Consider the following 17,891-nt stretch of genomic DNA (forward strand, 5'->3'; position numbering starts at 1 on the left):
AACAGGCTGGGTTTGTTCACATCAGTATTTGAGTATGGGCTTCACTTCAGATTTATTCTGAATCAAATCCCCATCTATGCTAAGGACCATGTGGTGGGTGGGGCAAACCCAGGCCACCAACCTGGCTCTGCATCTTACTACCTGTTGCTTTTGTCTGGCTCAAACTGAACCAGTAATTTAATTTGAAACCCAAGGTGACCCAAATCATTTGGCCTTTTTAGTTTATAGAAACTAGATAAAATGTTTCCAGAATATTTTTTTTTTAAAACGAGGCAGCACGGTCCATTTGTTACAGACCTATTGTTTTATTTAAAAGGGAACTTTTAGTGCTGTACAACTGCCAAATGAGAATAGTCTGAGTTTCGTTGGCAAGAGAATAATGGTGCAAGCAAGAATCTCACTGATGTGAAAGCTGTGTGGTGTATTTTTGACATGTCTCTTTTTTAGAATGTGCAGAGAAGGGGTTGTTTAATTCATTCTATAGTTGGTAAAGGAAAATTTCAAAGCAAAACTCAGGATTTTTAGCTTGCTTTATAATTTGAAGAAAAATATCTTCAAATGGAATGATGTCAATGGAAAGATAAAATGTAGGCTTGACTCTGAAGGAACAAATCACAGTTTGCTTCATTTCAGGAATGAGAAGAATCCCTTGCACTTAGTTGACTGTTTTGTGAAGGACAGTTTTAAAAATAACTTACATCCAATGGCAGTTTGACTCGCGTCTTGGCTCTTCAGTAAAGTCAGACACTATTGCACTGGATGTCTAGCCCACTTCTCATGTTCAAATGTTTTATTTTTAGGATGTCTTGAAATAGATTGAACCACTAATGCTTGTAACCCATAGCAATATCAAGAAAGCTATGTCTAATAAATACACAAGTACAGTGTCAGTACCAACATTGCAAAATAAATAAATCTACCTTAAACATCAACTCAGTCTGCTTTTGCTTTTAAAAAATGATGAGGCTTCTTATTAAGACATCACAACTCAGTAGATACTAATTTGTACATCATTCTAAATTCATTTTGTGAGAACTGAAATTGGAACGATCTGTGGGCATATGAATAATAGCTTTTGAAAAAAAAGAACATTTCTGTTTGCAAAAAGGCATCCTAAAGTAAGTGCACCATGGTACACATATAGGAACTAATTTGAGTAACTGTTAACAGACCTTACAGGACATATTTACATTTCCAAAGCCCCCAGACTTCCACTTCTCATTCAACCTATGACCAGTTTTCAAGGTTTTCCAACCTCTGTGCCTCTGGTTCCCAGTTCTCCAAGTTGAGTCAGCAAGCTGGTCTTTGGGTCAAATTCATGTGTTTTTGTATGACCCTGAAACTAAGAATAGATTTTACAATTTTAAGTGGTTGGAACACTTGAAAGGTTTATGATATGTGAAAATGATATGAAATTCCAATTTACGTGTCCATAAATAAGATTTTATTGTTCAGTCATGTTCATTCTTGTACCTATTTTGGCAGCTGCATTTGCACTCCAGTGGCAGAGCTGAGCCATGCCAACAGAAGCCATACGGCCCGACTGTACAGCCTGTACTGCCTGGCCCTTTGCAGATGAAGCTTGTTGCCTTAAGCTTAAGGCCTGGCTTTTCCACCTGTAACATTGTGCGATGCCCTGGGTGTCCCTGCTTCATTCCTCAGGAAGTTGGTTGGCAGTCCTATGTGTGCCATTTTGCTTGTCCTCCTCTGCATGTGCCTCACGTCAGATGTGAAGAGAGCAGGAGTTCAGAAATCACCAGTTTCCAGTTTAAATGTGATGGAAGTAAAGTACATTTCTTTCTACCACGCTCATTCTTCAGAGCATCTCACCGAGGTCAGAGCATCTCGCCAAGGATCTTCACCTGTAACATCATCCACAGAAGCTTATTAGTGTACTGAACCCAAACAGCCTGTCCAGGTTCAGAGCTGCTCAACTACGGAAGCCCACAGCTCTCGTGGCTAGTTTTGAGGGAGTCACTTTGTATAATTCGGTGTTAAATCGTGGGGTCTGTGGCATGCAGAACATTGTTAATTCTGTCCTGGCACACCACATTCTTTTTTTAGTGATTTATTTTTATTTTGTGTATACTGTTGTTTTGCCTGCATATGTGTCTGTGTGAGTGTCAGACCCCCTGGAACTGGAGCTACAGACAGTTGTGAGCTGCCAGGTGGGTGCTAGGAATTGAACCTGGGTCCTCTGTAAAATCAGCCAGTGCTTTTTAACCTCTGAGCTGTCTCTCCAGCCCCAGGAATACCACATTCTTTAGGAAAAACAGCAAAAGCTTTTTTTTTTCTTTTTTCTTTCTTTCTTTCTTTCTTTTTTTTTTTTTTTTTCATCAAATAAATGTTCCTCAACTTTAGGAAAAGGAGAAATTCCTTCAACTGTTAACATTTCAGGAAGGAGTAAGGTGAACATTTGCTTCTTTAGAAATTCTTAGGTTATTATTGAAACTCTAGGTGTAGAACAAATAACATGAAATACTGTGTCAGTCAGAAAGGCTAAAGCATTGCACTTGTTTACTTATGAGAATGTACGGAGAGAACTTAAGAAGTAAGCGCTTGTTCTTGGGAATACCTTGATAAAAATGGTCATAGTGGGCATAGTTGTGCCAATGGCTGTTTTTAAGAAGAGCAGTGTTTAGCAGAGCTATGAAGTCAGTTTAACACTTCAAAGGATTACTTGCAAGGGACATGGAATGCAAGGCAACCATCTAAATCACTGACCCCCAACAAGGCCACACCTCCCAGTCCTCCCCAAGACAGTTCCACCAACTGGGGACCAAGCATTCAAGTGAGTGAGCCTAGGAGGCCATTCTCATTCAAACCACCACAGCCTCCAGCCAAAAACAGTGAAAGGAAGGCTCTTATCTTTGGTTCTCTCACACCTTTCTCATATTCTAGATCATCCTGCTGAGATTGACTGTGTGTGTGAATGTCAAGGAGTGACACGGCATTTCCAGGATGGAGACTGAAGTTATTTTTCTTTTGCTTCGCTTTGCTTTTTAAACACAGGGTCCCACTATGTTTCCTAAGTAGCCCAGGCTGACCTTGAGTCTGTGATCCTCCTGCCTCAGCTTTCCAAATGTTGAGATTACAGGCAGGTGCCACCACACCTGGCATATTTTAATTTATTACTTTTATTTTTTAGAGGCAGGAAGAGATGAGATTGTTGGGTGTAAATGAAACAAATAAGACTATAATATGAGGAATCCCAAACACTGATCCAGAGCTCTTGAAGAATGTTCTTATGTGTTATTAATAATTAAGGCAGTTCTATATGTAATGACTCAAGCCTGTCTGGCACTTGGGGCAAGTTGGTTGCCTTCCTGGGGCCTCTGGCTAGTTACTTACAAAATAAGGAAGTCTGGAAAAGTGTGTGTAAATACAAGGGCGTGTACATGACATGGTGTGCATATGGAGGTCAAAGGACGATTTGTGGGAGTCAGTTCTCTCCTTCCACCATGGAGTCCTACAAATCCATTTCAGGTCACCGGGCTTGGCAGCAGACACCTTTGACCACTGAGCCACGTCTCTGGCCCAGGAAGTCTAACATCTTAAAAACTTGCGTATAATTTCAGAGCCCAGGTTCTGTTTTGAGGTACCACTCCTACCTGTCCTCAGAGCCTCCTGAAAGGACACAGGCTCCATCCTGTGTTACAAAGTACTTTCTGTTGAGTCTTGTTTCAGAATGCTACAGTACCTTACTATATAGCTGGGTCAAACATGCTGCCTCAGTCACTGCTGGTAAGCTGCTGTGTCACTGGAGGTCAAGGCACCCACAGGCTTCTCCTCCTTGATTTGAACACCTTCTGAGGCCACAAGCTGAGGAGGTGATGTGAGTCCTCGGGGCTGCTTAGTGGACTTAGTGAGTTTCTTGAGTTCACTTGCAAAGGAGATGCCCCTCCTTTTATCTTCTCGTGATGCCTGTGTAGAAAAAAGAACCTTCCTTGATGCAAACGTAAATCCAGGTCCTTGAGGCCCATGGTATACTCAGAGGGAGTACTTGCTTTTGTACTTCTCTCTGGCAAGTAAAGCTTTGGGAAGATGGGCCAAGGCCTCTATCCCAGGATCTTTTAACCACACAGGGGAGCTTGCTGTTTTGTCTTTTCTCCCCACAGAGTGAAAACAAAATGATTACCTTCCAGCTGCTGGACTTAGGAACTTTCTAGAGATTTCTTTAGCTCCCACATTTAATTATAATGTGACTATCAGTGATTTATGAAGAACAAAGTAACTTTCCTGTTACCTGAACCTGCTCCTTTAGCTTCAGGATGAATTTCCCTGCACCTTTCCACTTGCTTTGGGCTTGAAATACACACTCTTGGTCCAAAAGGATCCTCTGTGAGGACTTTGGAGTAGAAGACTTCTTATTGGGTGCGTCTTTCATCACCTCTTCCAAGAGCACATAGTCACCTGGGTTGGGGTTGTTCAGGATGCTGTAGGAATATTTGGCTTTGCATAAGGTCTGAAAGATAAGTTAGGGTCAGCTGAATCAAGTGTCTCTCATGTTTGCATCCATCCTGAATGAAAGTTTAAGGTGGGAAAGTGGCTCAGACTTTTAGCCATGGGAAAATCTGGTCACCCGATGCCACATTTTCATTTGAGTAGTTAATGGCTTCTAACACTCAGGTCACCTCACTTAGCTTCCAAGTGGCCTGACTTCCAAAGTGGTGTCAGAGCAACTGGAATGGGCTAGTGAAGTCAGACTCAGGAGGAGGTTTTACATGACAGAAATGAATCCCCTACACGCCTCCCGCCCCCCCCCAAAAAAAGAAGTTTGTCAACACACAGTCTAACTCAGACACAGATCTGAGTGAGATCTTGAGATCTGGCTGGAGATCTCTGAGTAAGGGGCAGAACTGAGATTGAGCCCTCAGCCGTGTGGTCAGGGGTTGATGCTGTTAACTGTGCGGTATCATTTCTCAAGCAGGAGTTCAATGAATACAAACCTTGAGGAGGCCACAAGGAACAGTTCTCTGAAGTCGTGTTAAACAAACAAACAAACAAACAAACAAACAAAGAAAAAATACCCTAAAAAAACAGTATCCTGACCTAGAGGATGGGATTTGCCCAACAGTCAGAGTCAGCCTCCTGCTTGTGTTCTGGGCCATCCTTCAGAGATGGCCATTCAGTATTTGCTTGGGTGTTTCTGAGGCAACTTTGGCCACTTCCTAAACCCATTATCAGCAGAGATCCAAATTCATTGTAGATGCTAGCTGAGTATCTGCTGCAGACTGAACAGCTATTTCCTATCCTTCCGAGATGTGTACCTCCTGTCCAGCTCCCCCATTCTAGAACTTCATTTGTAAATGAGCTGTCAATACCCACACGTCTGATTTGTCCCAATCATTTACGATAGGAGGCATGGCACAAGGAAAGGAGAGATTTCTTGTGGTGCTGGGATCAAGCCTAGAGGCCTGTGCCTGCCGGGCAGGCAGCGTCTCTGAATTGCATCCTGGCCCCCAAGGAGGCTTTTACCTGCTGAATGACATCCTGTGCAGTGCTGACCCGGGGGGCTTTGATGACAGTTCGGGGTTGCTCTGGAGAGACATCATGAACTTGGACAAAGAAACTCTCCTCCTCCGAGCTCAAGATCACCTCTTTGTCATCTTGGACAATGCTTTTCTCTTCTAGGGTCTGCATTCAAAAAAAAGAAAATATATGAGTAATTGGTAAGACAGAAAAAAAAATTCTAGCAAAAATTTGAGTTGTATCTTGGTAAAACGGAAAACATCACCTTAGTTTTATGGTTCATACGTTAGCTAATATTTCATACACTATACTAAAAAGATGTAGCTGCTTCTAAGGGGAAGAAAGGCTTGATGCTGATACACACAGAACAAACCAGTGTGTAAGTGTCTACTAGTTGTAGATTTTGAGTAACCAAACCAATTACAAACTTTTAGAAAGAAAATACACTGTTTTGTTAATTACTGAAAGCCAAATAAGAACATGGTAAGCTGTATTGAACATAATAAGTTCATTCCCCAAACACTGTTAACATCTAAGGATTAGACATGGGAGCTGGCGAGATGGCTTAGTGCTTGATGCAAGCCTGATGACGTGTGTCCCTTCCTTGGGCTGCTTGTAATTGTGGAAGGGGAAAACCAAATGCACAAAGTTTTCCTCTGACCCATAGTCTGTGGCACATCTCTCCCTCCTTCCCTCCTTCCTTCCCTCCCTCCCTCCCTCCCTCCCTCCCTCCCTCCTTCCCTTCCTTCCTCCTCCTCCTCCCGGGCCTTTCTTCCCTTCCTCCCTCTCTGCCTCCCTTCTCCCCTTTCTCCCCCTCTCACTTTAAAGTTACAAAAGAGAAATACTAGGCACATGAAATATGAAGCATGGCGTACTCATCCAGTGGGATGAGCAATGCCCACAGTGGAAAGGCCAGGTCAGTGGCTGCAGGTAAGCCACACTTCAGTGAGAATTATCAGGCTAATTTGATTTGGGTAGAATTTGGTGAAATCCAATTTCCCTCTCTCCTGTATGCATCGTCTTTAAAATGTTTTGTTTATTTAATTTGTGTGTATGAGTTTGTGCCTACATGTATGTATGTGCACTACTTGAGTGCAGGAACCTTGGGAGGTCAGAAGGACGTGTTGGATCCCCTGGAACTGGAGTTCCAGGTGGAAATAAACCACCATGTGGGGAGTGAGTGGGAACTGAACCTGAGTCCTCTTGAAGAGTAGCGAGGGCTTTTAACTCTTGAGCCGTGCCTCTAGCCCGGATTTTCATTTTGTTAAGAGTACCAGCTGCACTTTCAGAGGACCAGGGTTTGATTCGTAGAATCCACATTGTAGCTCACAGTCATCTGTAACTCCATTTCCAAGAGATACAGTGTTGCCTTCTGGCTTTCATGGGCACTAGGCATGCATTTGGTACACAGATAGATATGAGTGTAGGCAAAACAACGGAATTCATAATGTTTTCCCAACAGTGAAGAAAATGATAAACCCATCCCTAGTCTCTCATTTTCTTTTTATATCGCTTCATTCTCATAAACAAACAAATGAGCAAAGAAGTCTGTAAACAAAATCTCACTGTTGTTAGGTATACATCCTTGTGTACATCTGCCTTTGATACATAAATGCATTGTCTAACACATGAACAGATAGACACAAAATCCTGGAATTGTGAGAATATGGTTGTAATTTTTTTTTACATAGCTTCTGTCCATTTATCAGCCCTTCACTTTTTTTTTTTTTTTTTTTTTTTTTTTTTTGAGACAAGTCTCTCTATGTAGCCCTGGCTGTCCTGGAACTTGCTCTGTAGACCAGGCTGGCTTGGAACTCAGAGGCCTGCCAGCTTTTGCCTCCTAAGTGCTGAGATTAAAGGCGTGTGCCACCACTGCCTGGCTGCCCCATTTTCAAATGACAGTAGTTTTGAAGTTACAGTCTACAAGAGGGTGTACACAGGGTAAGAGAGATGAAGGAAGTAGGTGACCCTATCAGATGTCAAGACTGCTCATAGGAAATTCTATTCCCAGCATTCTTCTAACCTGATCTTCATAGACAGGCTATTGAGATGGTGCTAATGAACCAGAATTATTCATGGTTTGCTGTCACTGGCCTGCAGGTTTCTGCTGGTCCCATCACCCAGGATTGTTCCCAATGATACTTAACTCAGAATGAGAAACAGCCGCCAGGAGGTGCCAAACTGTAACCAAGTCTGGAAAGGATCCCCCCCCCCACCCCCGCCACCACTGCAGCCCGTTTCAAACCTTACTCAGTCTAACAATGGAGGTGGAGGAGTGAAGGTATTGCCTATTTTTATTACATAAAACATGATCATTCCCCACCATTCTACAGCATATTTTTCTCCCCACTTACTGTTCTTGTTACATAATGGGATGTGTCATTACATTTCCTGTTATATATTCAAACAATCCAAAAGTGGTGTCGGGGGTAGGTCACATGACAGAATTTATGATCTAGCATTCTCCAAAGCAGGCAGAAAGTGTTGTGTAGCTGAGGAGAGAGTCAGTAAAGTGCTTGCTGAAGGTATCCCTTGGTGGGATGGCTGACAGCATACTCAACAGTCACCTGGAAGGCTTGTGTCCAGGTGGTACTTACTTCCTTCTGGGGCTTTAAGACAATCCTGCCTACATAGCCTTCTTCTGGAAACCAGCTGTTTAAAATCTGTACAATATCTTCTTCAGGACCCACAGCTCGCTGGAATGGTGGTTTCTTGCACTCATTCTTTTCCTTAGATATAAAATACTTCTCTTCCATCAGAAAGTAGTCTGTGGCACTAAGTTTGGTGTCTTGGTCAATCACCAGAATCTAAAAAAAAAAAAAAAAAAAAAAAAAAAAAAAAAAAAAAGGCAAAGGCAACATTAGGCACATCTCTGAAGAGTGGCACAAAGTGAACACGTCTGTTTGCATGATGTTCTGGCAGGTTTGTTGGCAATTTATAAGTGAAGCCTACTTGGGAGTGTTGCATAATTCTTTTTAGAGCTATAATAATTCTTATATGTCCAGAACCGATTATTTATGCTCACTGTGGGCAAAGACACAGTTTATTTATAATCCCCAGACAGCATAGCTGTTTTTCCCACTGCTGGAATGAGAAATCCTGTTGAATTAAAACTTCAGGTTTCTTACTCTATGAACTTGGTTCTTTGAAATCCTGCAACAAATGGCTGATGCAAAGAACCCTGTGCAGTTTGCAAGCATCACCTCTGTTTTTCACGGTGAAAATAACTACCCAGTCATGGAAGATTCACAAGGCTAAGGGCTCGTCTGGGAATTCTCCTGTCAGGAGATTCCTGACACAGTGTGCCCAAAGGGCTGTTTCCTTGCTTGCTCTGGACTCAGCACAATCAGATGGAGTGATTAAGACAGAGCTTTGGAGTCAGTTAGACCTAGGTCTCAGATTTCCCTTTAAGACTTACTTGTTTTTAGTTGAGGATATCTCAATGATAGAGCACTTACTCAGCTTAGCATTCATGAGGGTGTCAAGATTTACTGTTTTGGGAGTTTTGGAAAGAGAATTGGTTTTCCCACCTATAAAATGGGAATGCTCATAGTAACAATCTATTAGTTTTGGTTTATTATAGAAGCGTTAAGCATAGTGCAAGAGACATTTTGAGCACTCAGTGAGTACCAGTCATCATTAGAGTCTTTCTGATATTTTCTTTCTCACTCCTGTCATATAGATTTCTGATGAAGTGTCAGTTCCCTTCCTGTGAGAGGTAGCTGTGTGGTAGAAGCCAGCTGTTAATACCTGGCTTGAATTAAGCAAACACCCATCTCCTCAGGTTCCTGCCAATGATGCAATGGTATAGTTAATATTTCTCAGTTGGAGGGGAAGCACAACACAAGGTGCTAAGGATGGTAGGAGCAGAAAATTCTCACAACTCTGATCCCTCTACCTGAGCCCTTCTTCTAAAGCAGCATGCTAATAATCCCATGGGGGCCAAGGCCAACAATCTGGACCATGCACACACCTGCTACTATGAGAATTATTCAGGGTGGGAAGTCTTCAGAGGTTCTGTTGGTACTGTCATCTCCTCAAGAAACTCAACACCACTTTTTCTCAACACTGAGGACTCATTTGTTTATGTGTACGGGGAAAAATATGGTGCTGTTTTTCATTAGTGGCTGTGGGAAGTTTCTCTGATTTTACAGAATCTTTGTAGTGACTTGATACTGAAGTTTATAGACTAATTGACTAAAAAGCAATCAGGAAAAAAAAACACCCCGAGCTTTTGTTTGATTATATACAAAAATAGTTTACTATGATGCTACTTAAGTCAGCAATAAAATGTTGCACTTTCCATAGAGATGTACCCTTAAATGATAGAGACAACTAATATTAATAACATAGTATTAATACTTATACATCACTGCTCAATTGGTTTTTAATTCTGTCATGCATCATGTGGTTTCTGCTACATTTTATCATATGCACTAGTTTTGGAGGAAGGTCCAGGGTACTCCTCTTGGTCAGTGTTCTCCCTGGTCTACCCTCAGAGAAGAGAAGTAGTTCTAAAATGTGCTAAGGATAAAAGTGTGTGGGATATTAGGGTACTGAATCATAGAAATTCTTCTCTATGGTGAAGCTAGTTTGTCTAGTGCTACCAAGAACCCTTAAATTATTCTTAGGTTTTCAAACAAACAAAAGACATATCATAATGAAGCCAGGAGGACTGTAAATTTAGATCAGCCTTGGGAAGTCCTGTCTCAAACTTAAAATAAAAGGTCTGTGGTTGTAGCACTTGCCTAGCATGTATAAGGTTGTAGGTTCAAGCTTCAACATGTAAAGATAAAGAAACTATAAAGAAATAAAAGATGTATCATTGACATGGGCTTTTAAGGATTTATGTGAATGCATACGTCCATACATATTTGTACACACACATACATTTTGGAGACTGGATTTCTTTAACCATGGGTTTGGTGGACTTGCCTGTTGGAGAAGCTGCTTTGCCTTGGTGCCTCCATTTATAGTGAAGACAGCAAAGGGCTCTGGACCTGGAACACCATGCACCGTGACTCTGTGAGTCTGAGAACACTTCCTCTCTTCAGTATTAAACATCTGTCAATGAAGATCACATGGTTTCTCATGCATTCTAGATAACACGGAAGTTCTAGGCTCTATTCAACACAAGATGCCTAGGACCCACTTGTAGCCTGGTGTGTACTGATGGGGAGGACGAGACGATGACATATCGCCTCAGCAGTCCCAAGGAAATTCAGCCTCCAGGGAATTAGCTTACTGAAATTACAGTGCTTCTTCCCAGCATGAGAGGGATTGGTATTGTATGAAATGCATGTTAGTTTTCACTTTTAAAAGCTCCTCGGGTGATACAAATATGAGCCAAGGTTTCTGTAGAGTGATACAAGGAAAAGGAGACAGGAAGAAGGCGGCCCAAGAAAATAGGGCCGGGACACACACAGAGAAGAAATCAGCAGAGTTGAGAGAGAGAGAGGCCAGAGAAGAAAGCAGAACTGTATAAGATGAAGGTGGTCCAAGAAAGTGCCCGAGCCTGTGAACATAGACAGAGGGAAACCGAACACACAGTCACATATGATTCTAATTTATTAGAGGAAGAATAATAGAATTGACCAATAAATTAGAGCAGTGTTCCTTGTTTAAACAAACTACCCCAGTTTAGAGGGGTAAGCTCTGGCCCAATAGTTCTTAAACATCACTGGATGTGGGGTATGAACTGATGAGTCAGAGCATATGTAAGCAACAAGTGTCAGCCACCTGTGTTATCGTTTCCATAGCCACCTAATTAAGGACTCATTGGAAACTCTGATGTACCACAAGACAGTCCGCCACCAGTGTAGCAGTCCTGCAGCTATGCTGGGTGAAATAAGAACTTAATTACCAAAGAGGCTGGCATCGTACTGCCAGAGGGATTTTCTTCCATCCTTCTGCTATTTATGAATAGGCTAGAGATTTCCAATATTTCATTGTGGAGGTTCCGCAGCTGAAGATGTCGATAACCTGGAATGGTGCAGAGTTGGGAAAGGCCTGTTAACCATGCACAACTGAGCTCTGCAAATATCCACACAGAGGTCACTACATCCGCAAGATGGGCAGTGGAAGGTAACGGGTATGCCAGCAGAGAGCTTTCATTGTAAGAGAGCTGTCTCCTGGGGCATATTCCTGGACTGTCAATGAATAATTACCTTGTCCAGTATTCTTTCTAACTTAGACCCAAATGGATAATCATTAAACTCAAACAACAACAAAGAAAGAGGGAATCCTGATGACTTTGACACCAAGGCAGCTACTATCTCTGCTTTACTAAAGGTCAATATCCATTATAGAAAACCTTTCATCATAATACACTTTTAATATCAAGAGATCGAATATAGATATAAAATGGAAAAATATGCAGACAGTAAAAATGGTAAGGTAGCTGTATGATTATTAACATCGGAAGGTGCTCACTATACACTTTAGAAATGGAAAACCAGGAAGTCTTATAACATTGGGATTAGGAGGAAGTCTATTTGTTAACCGTGTATTTCATTGCCATATACATGAGCAGAAAAATAAAGCCTATCAAAAGTGATTAGACTGGGGAATGGCACGGATACTCTTGAAACAAATGATTTTTGTTTCTCTGTCCTTTCTCACACTTCTCTAGTAATTGTAATGACCTGAATTATGGACCCCTGGCAGGAGCCATGTGACTTCTTTGGGGAGCAATGCCTGAGAAGGACATGAATGGCTCTCCTTGTGGCAAGGTCCCTGGAGATCCTAACCCACTTGGCAAGAACCTGTGGACAGCTCACTGCATGATTCTGGACATGACCCCGGGATCGTGTGTGCAATGTGCTGTCCTTGCTTTCACTGTGCTAGCCATACTACTGGCCTGAATGAGTCTCGGTAGGTCATTAATACTACATATTTGCATAACTGTTCTGGAAAGAATGATTTCAACCACAAGAGCTTTGAAGAAATGCTATTAAATAGATGATATCAGGAATTAATGGGGACATTCAAGGAATAGGGAATGACACAGAATCATAGAAACCCACAGTTCCCTCATTTCTAATAATTGTGCCAACATACCAAAAAGATAAGACAGATAGACATAAGGACAAGGGCTAAGTAGTGCCAATTATTAAGAGTAAGATTCCAGGTTATGTTCCTTATAGCACAAGTAGAAAAACCTGGTATGCCCCCAGAGAGGATAGAACAATACAAACACAGAATGGATTGTTCTAGCTCTGTCTGGAGAGTTGGTCATGAGAATCCAAACCCTACCAGATATAAATATTAACAAGAGACAAAACTATTTCTTGCCCTGCATTGATGCTATAACTGCATGTGCTGCCAACAAGACACACTCTTCTACCTCTAGGTATGCCTAGACAGAAAAGTTCCTTTATAGCTTGCAAAACTGCTTAGGACTTTGACAATAGAGGTATAGATCAAAAAGGTAATGGCTACCCATGGGAGAGTTGGGAGACAGTAGATAAAAAGGCAAGGAACAAACTGGTAAATAGTCTAACCATTTTTAGAAATTAGGTAAAAAGTTTTTACGTAGGAAGTAACTGATTACAAAATTGTTCATGCAAACCATTGAAACTATATAATTAAAAACAGCTGAAGCTATCTGGGGCCACTTGTTTGAACAACACAGGTGGTCACAATCCCTTATTGGCACTGACTCCACACATCCATCCCAGGTCAACAAACCCGTCCAGAGCAAGACCTCTAGCAGACCCCTCTTACTGATATGTTGAGAGCCAAGCTCCCTAGCACCTGAGAGTGTGACTGTGAAGATAGTTCCTTTCGTGTTTAATGAGGTTAAAGTGATGCCATGAGGGTGGGTCCCAATTCAATAAGATCAATGTCCCCATAAGAAGAGGACATTAAGGGATACCTCAGTGGGTAAAGGCTCTGGTGGCCAAGCCTGACAGCCTGAGTTTGACCTCTGGGACTCACATGATGGAAGGAGAGGATCAACTCCTTCAGGCTGTGCTCTGACCTTCATAGGTGCCTACCCACGTATGCATGTGAAAGAAATAAATACAATCTTCTTTTTTTAAGAAGAGGAAATTAAGATAGAGATATCAGACATGAACATAGAATAAAACAAAATACAGTCATCATGTGACAATACTTTGAAGAAGCCAAAGCACGGAGTGAGGGAAGACATCAAGCTTCTGACATCTTGATTTTGGCTCTCTAGCCTTCAAGACTGTGAGAGAATAAACTGGTTGTAGTATATTGTCCTGGGCATTCTACCAAACACATACAGTGACCAGGGGCTGCTTGGATGGGAAAAGGGAATAGGAAGCAAACAGAAAGTGGGAAAGCATAACATGTTTGTGGAACCCAGAGGAGGTTAGGTTGAGTCAGCATCCCTCAAGCTTCAGAGGCACAATCTCAGCCTGCACCCCAGACCTACTGAACAAGAGTCTATATGTTATTGCCAAGAGCCCCAGGAGAATCTTATGCACATAAGCCAACATTCCTGAGGACCACACCAAAGCCGACCCACAAACCAATGGTACTGGCCTTTGCCTTTCATCTCACACCTACCCTTCCAATACTGCTAGGCTTCACCTGTAGCTATGTCTCACTTTGCTACTATTGTGCCCCTATTGCACCCCAGCTCTCCCTCCCTTTGTTGTTTTTGTTTATTTTTCAAGGCAGGTTTTCTCTATGTAGCCCTAGCTTTCCTGAAACTAGCTCTATGGACCAGACTGGCCTTGAACTCACAAAGATTCACCTGCCTCTACTTTCCCTAGTGCTAGGATTAAAGGTATGTATCACCACCTCCCAGCCCTCCCTTTGTTTTTATTTCCTTATTTCAGTCTCTGCTCTAAAATGCCCTTGGCACTGCAGATGCTATTTGGAAACTTTATTCTACCTCGTTTTAAAGCTTTGAGTGGAATGATTCTCTGAGCCATTATTGCCGAACTGTTGTTTTCCACAACTGCAAAACGAAGAAATACTAGATCTTCAAAGTGAACCCGGAAGAGAAACTGCTCATTCCACATGGGGTTCAGAGTGTTTCGATGGATGGGCTTTGTGCGGAAATGGCAGCTGTCCAGGGGCATGCCCAAGACATCAACCTCAATGCACGGACTTCCGGTGCTGTTACTGGGGCACACATTTTGGCCAGAGATGATCTGAAGGAAAATATAAAGGATCAAGGTTACAAAAGATGAAAGAGAAGCAAATAAATCGCTAGTTCTTTTACTTTCTGTTCACAGAGAATGCTGCAATGGATACCGTGAATGATTAATTAAAACCCGTAAACAAACACAAGTGATTGTAATCCAGTAATCATGTGGCTAGAACCATTTGAAAATCCTATTGTGCTTATAGCATTCCTTTAAACTGATAAAAAAAGAGAGAAGCACTGAAATGAAACTGCATTTCTTACAGATGTCAAGAAAAAAGAAAACCCTACTCCATAGAAACAGGAGTTTGCCATTTGTTTTCTATTTTGAGCACTGCAGGGATTTATTTTACAACTATAAAATCTTCAATAGATTTGGAGCAATCCATGGAATACTGCTAAGAGAAATCAATTCATGGCTGAATGAAAAAAAAAAAAGATGAACTGACTATACAAGGTTCCTAGGTATGGGTTTGAGGAGAAGGTTTATTGCCCATATGAGGGAGAGCACAGCCAGAGGCATCAGGAAGGGTCCAGACTGAACATGGCGGGCAGACTGAACGGGGCTATGTGAGGAGAGGGGGCAGGAAAGAGGGGAAAGCCAGAAGCCAGGAGGCCACAAGAGTGTGAACCAAGAGCAGTAGCCAAGGGGCAAAAAGGCAAAAGGACCTAGTAGCCAAAATGGCTGGGTTATAAAGGAATCAGGGAAGCCAGGGGAAGGACAGCCCAGCCCTGGACTGGTGAGTTTAGGATAGGGGGCGGGGTATGCCAGCCAGGACATCGCTGTTATAGGTACAGGCCTGTGTTGAGAGAGGCTATCAGACAGCATTTGCTTTAATGTTAATAGGTACCTCAGTTAGCCACTGTCCAGGGTTTCCTTGTGACATACAGTAGCCTTCTGTAAAAAGATAAACCAACACTCTACCCTTGCTAAAATGGTCTAATACAAAAGAGGTAACTGCTCCCCCAGCTTAGGGCGAGAGACAAAGCAATTTGGGTGATGGGAGAACATGTGAACAGAGTTAGCACAGGATTTGGAGTATCATGAGGATGCTTCTTTGGAAAGAGAAAATTGAGATTTAAAGATGGAGAGAAGAAATGACCCTGTTTTCTCTCTCTCTCTCTCTCTCTCTCTCTCTCTCTCTCTCTCTCTCTCTCCCTCTCTTCCTCCCTCCCCCCTCATCTCCTATCTTAATATTTTCTCTGTTAACTAAGAGGGAGCAAATTAATGAGGAAGTAGAGGTGAAGAATGGCCTGCAGTTCTCTATTTTAAGGTAGCAATATGTAGAGTTTTGCCAATAACTTAGTGATGACTTAAGTAATAGGAAGCACAAGGTTAGATTAGAAGCAGGAAATATGCCTCACTGTGTGTACCCCGATGCCAGTCTATCTGATCTAGGATAAAGCTCATTATTTATGGGGACACCCAGTTATGATTCTGTGTACCCCAGAAGACCAAATGACCATTCATGAGATAAGGCAGGAATCTTCTAACTCCACCTGCTTGGCTCAGAAACACACGGTCTGTGACAGCGAGCCTAACCTCAGCCATTGCTTTCTGAGAAACAGGAAATTACTGTGAGAACTGTGGTACCCTGAATTCCAGACTGTTCATATTCACTCCCAGAGGCTTAAATGCTACATCACTCTGACAACAGGGGCATACTCACAGTTAAAGAATAGATGGCAGGGTCCATGTTGTCTAGGTCTCTTTCCAGTGGAGAAAACTTCTGGTACATGGGACAGCTTTTATCCCACAGGACAGGGGGCTTCAAAACATAACCACAGCCACCATTTGCCTCAAACATTGCAGCATTTAAATGTAAAGGAAGATCTGCAGAACAAACAAAGCCAAATTTGCGAATTATTTGGAGGGAAGAAGCGATAATCAGCCATTCATGTGCTGGCAAGTTTTTGTCAACTTGACACAGAAAGAGTTATTTGGGAAGAGGAACCTCGACTGAGAAGACGCCTCCAGCAGATCGCCTGCAGGCAACTCCGTAGGACATTTTCTTGATGACTGACGCAGGAGGGCCCAGTCCACTGTGGGACATGCCACTCCTGTGTTGTATTGGAAAGGTGACTGAGCAAGCTTTGGAAAGCAAGCCAGTAATCAGTGTTCCTATATTGCCTCTGCTTCAGTTCTTACCCTGAGTTCCTGGCCTGACTTCCCCGGGTGAAGGAGTGTGACCCGAGAGTTGTAAGCTGAAACTAACCCTTTCATCCCCAGCTGCTTTTGGTCACGGTACTTTAGCAATAGAAACCCTAAGACACACTCCCTAGATGGATGAATGCTCACTATGTGCCAGGCTGTGTCAGGAGGCATGGGGATGAAGAGGTGCAGCAGGTAACGGAGATAACAACAAGGAGAAACCACCATCACCAACAGAAAAAGCACTTTTCTCATCGTCTATGGAAATGGCCCATGGTCCAACTCCAAGCTAGGTTCTGCCGCTTAAAAACTCCTTTTGTGAGGAAAACATCATCATAGCCATCAGAAACCTTACATAGAACACCTCATTTTATGCTGAAGTTTGGAACAAAATCATTACTTTGGGAAAGAATCATTCCGTTTTTTTTTTTTTTTTTAAATCCTAAATACCAAACCATGTAGACAATTTTATGGACAATTCTTACTATTTCAAAGGTAAGATAAAATCTTAACGATACAAGAAAGAAAAAGAAGAAAAACAGCATTTCCATGAAATCTTAATTTCAGCCCATAATTCCTTTTTTCTTTTTACCTCATTTTATAGTTAAATATGAAAAAAGTCATCACATATGATTCACATCATGTCTTCAGGGGGCCCTCACAAAGGCTTGGAGAGTTTTGTCGCCAGATTTTATTTGGCCCAGTTTTTGATGAACGACTGCACAGTTTTCTGGACTCTTCCACACTCACAAGCTCATCTGATGGCTCAGTCTGTGTAAACGCTGCCCAAATGAGCAAAGGGTTTATGAGACACACCTGACAAATGTTCCCGCTGGTAGATTCCTTCCATGTGCCGAATGAACTTTGCTACATGAACCAACATCAAGGAAAAGTGGACTAAGTGCCTTTAAACAACAAAGACTTGGCCCCTACTCTGTATCTTGTGTATGGACCTTTCCCATGGATCTGAGGTCGGCCAAGTGCCTGTGCAGGAATTCCTGGAGAAGATGTATTAGGAACATTGGGCCTCGGTCTCCTCTGTGGCATTAGTGCATAGCACCCATTTGTCAGGTTCCTTCCAGTGCTGATGTGATTGCCTTAAAGAGGTTATTCTGTCCCTTCCCTGGCCGTTCTGTGACCATG

At 42.3% G+C, this 17,891-nt stretch overlaps 1 protein-coding gene across 2 annotated transcripts in view; it reads right to left on the reverse strand.

The window, feature by feature from the left end:
* Nucleotides 1-775: 775 nt before the first annotated feature.
* Nucleotides 776-17,891, reverse strand: part of Plce1 (phospholipase C epsilon 1) — a 286,564-nt gene continuing 269,448 nt past the window's right edge. For both annotated transcript variants that reach the window (XM_027407429.2, XM_027407428.2), the window contains exons 25-33: nt 16,267-16,430; nt 14,342-14,603; nt 11,336-11,454; nt 10,408-10,536; nt 8,070-8,279; nt 5,479-5,637; nt 4,247-4,465; nt 3,701-3,924; nt 776-1,862 (exon numbers count right to left, since the gene is read on the reverse strand). In XM_027407429.2, the coding sequence (XP_027263230.1) occupies nt 3,736-3,924; nt 4,247-4,465; nt 5,479-5,637; nt 8,070-8,279; nt 10,408-10,536; nt 11,336-11,454; nt 14,342-14,603; nt 16,267-16,430 (1,451 nt within the window). In that variant the 3' untranslated portion in view covers nt 776-1,862; nt 3,701-3,735. The remainder of the gene's footprint in view (nt 1,863-3,700; nt 3,925-4,246; nt 4,466-5,478; nt 5,638-8,069; nt 8,280-10,407; nt 10,537-11,335; nt 11,455-14,341; nt 14,604-16,266; nt 16,431-17,891) is intronic.

This window comes from Cricetulus griseus, chromosome 3 (assembly GCF_003668045.3).
Source record: "Cricetulus griseus strain 17A/GY chromosome 3, alternate assembly CriGri-PICRH-1.0, whole genome shotgun sequence".
NCBI lineage: Eukaryota > Metazoa > Chordata > Mammalia > Rodentia > Cricetidae > Cricetulus > Cricetulus griseus.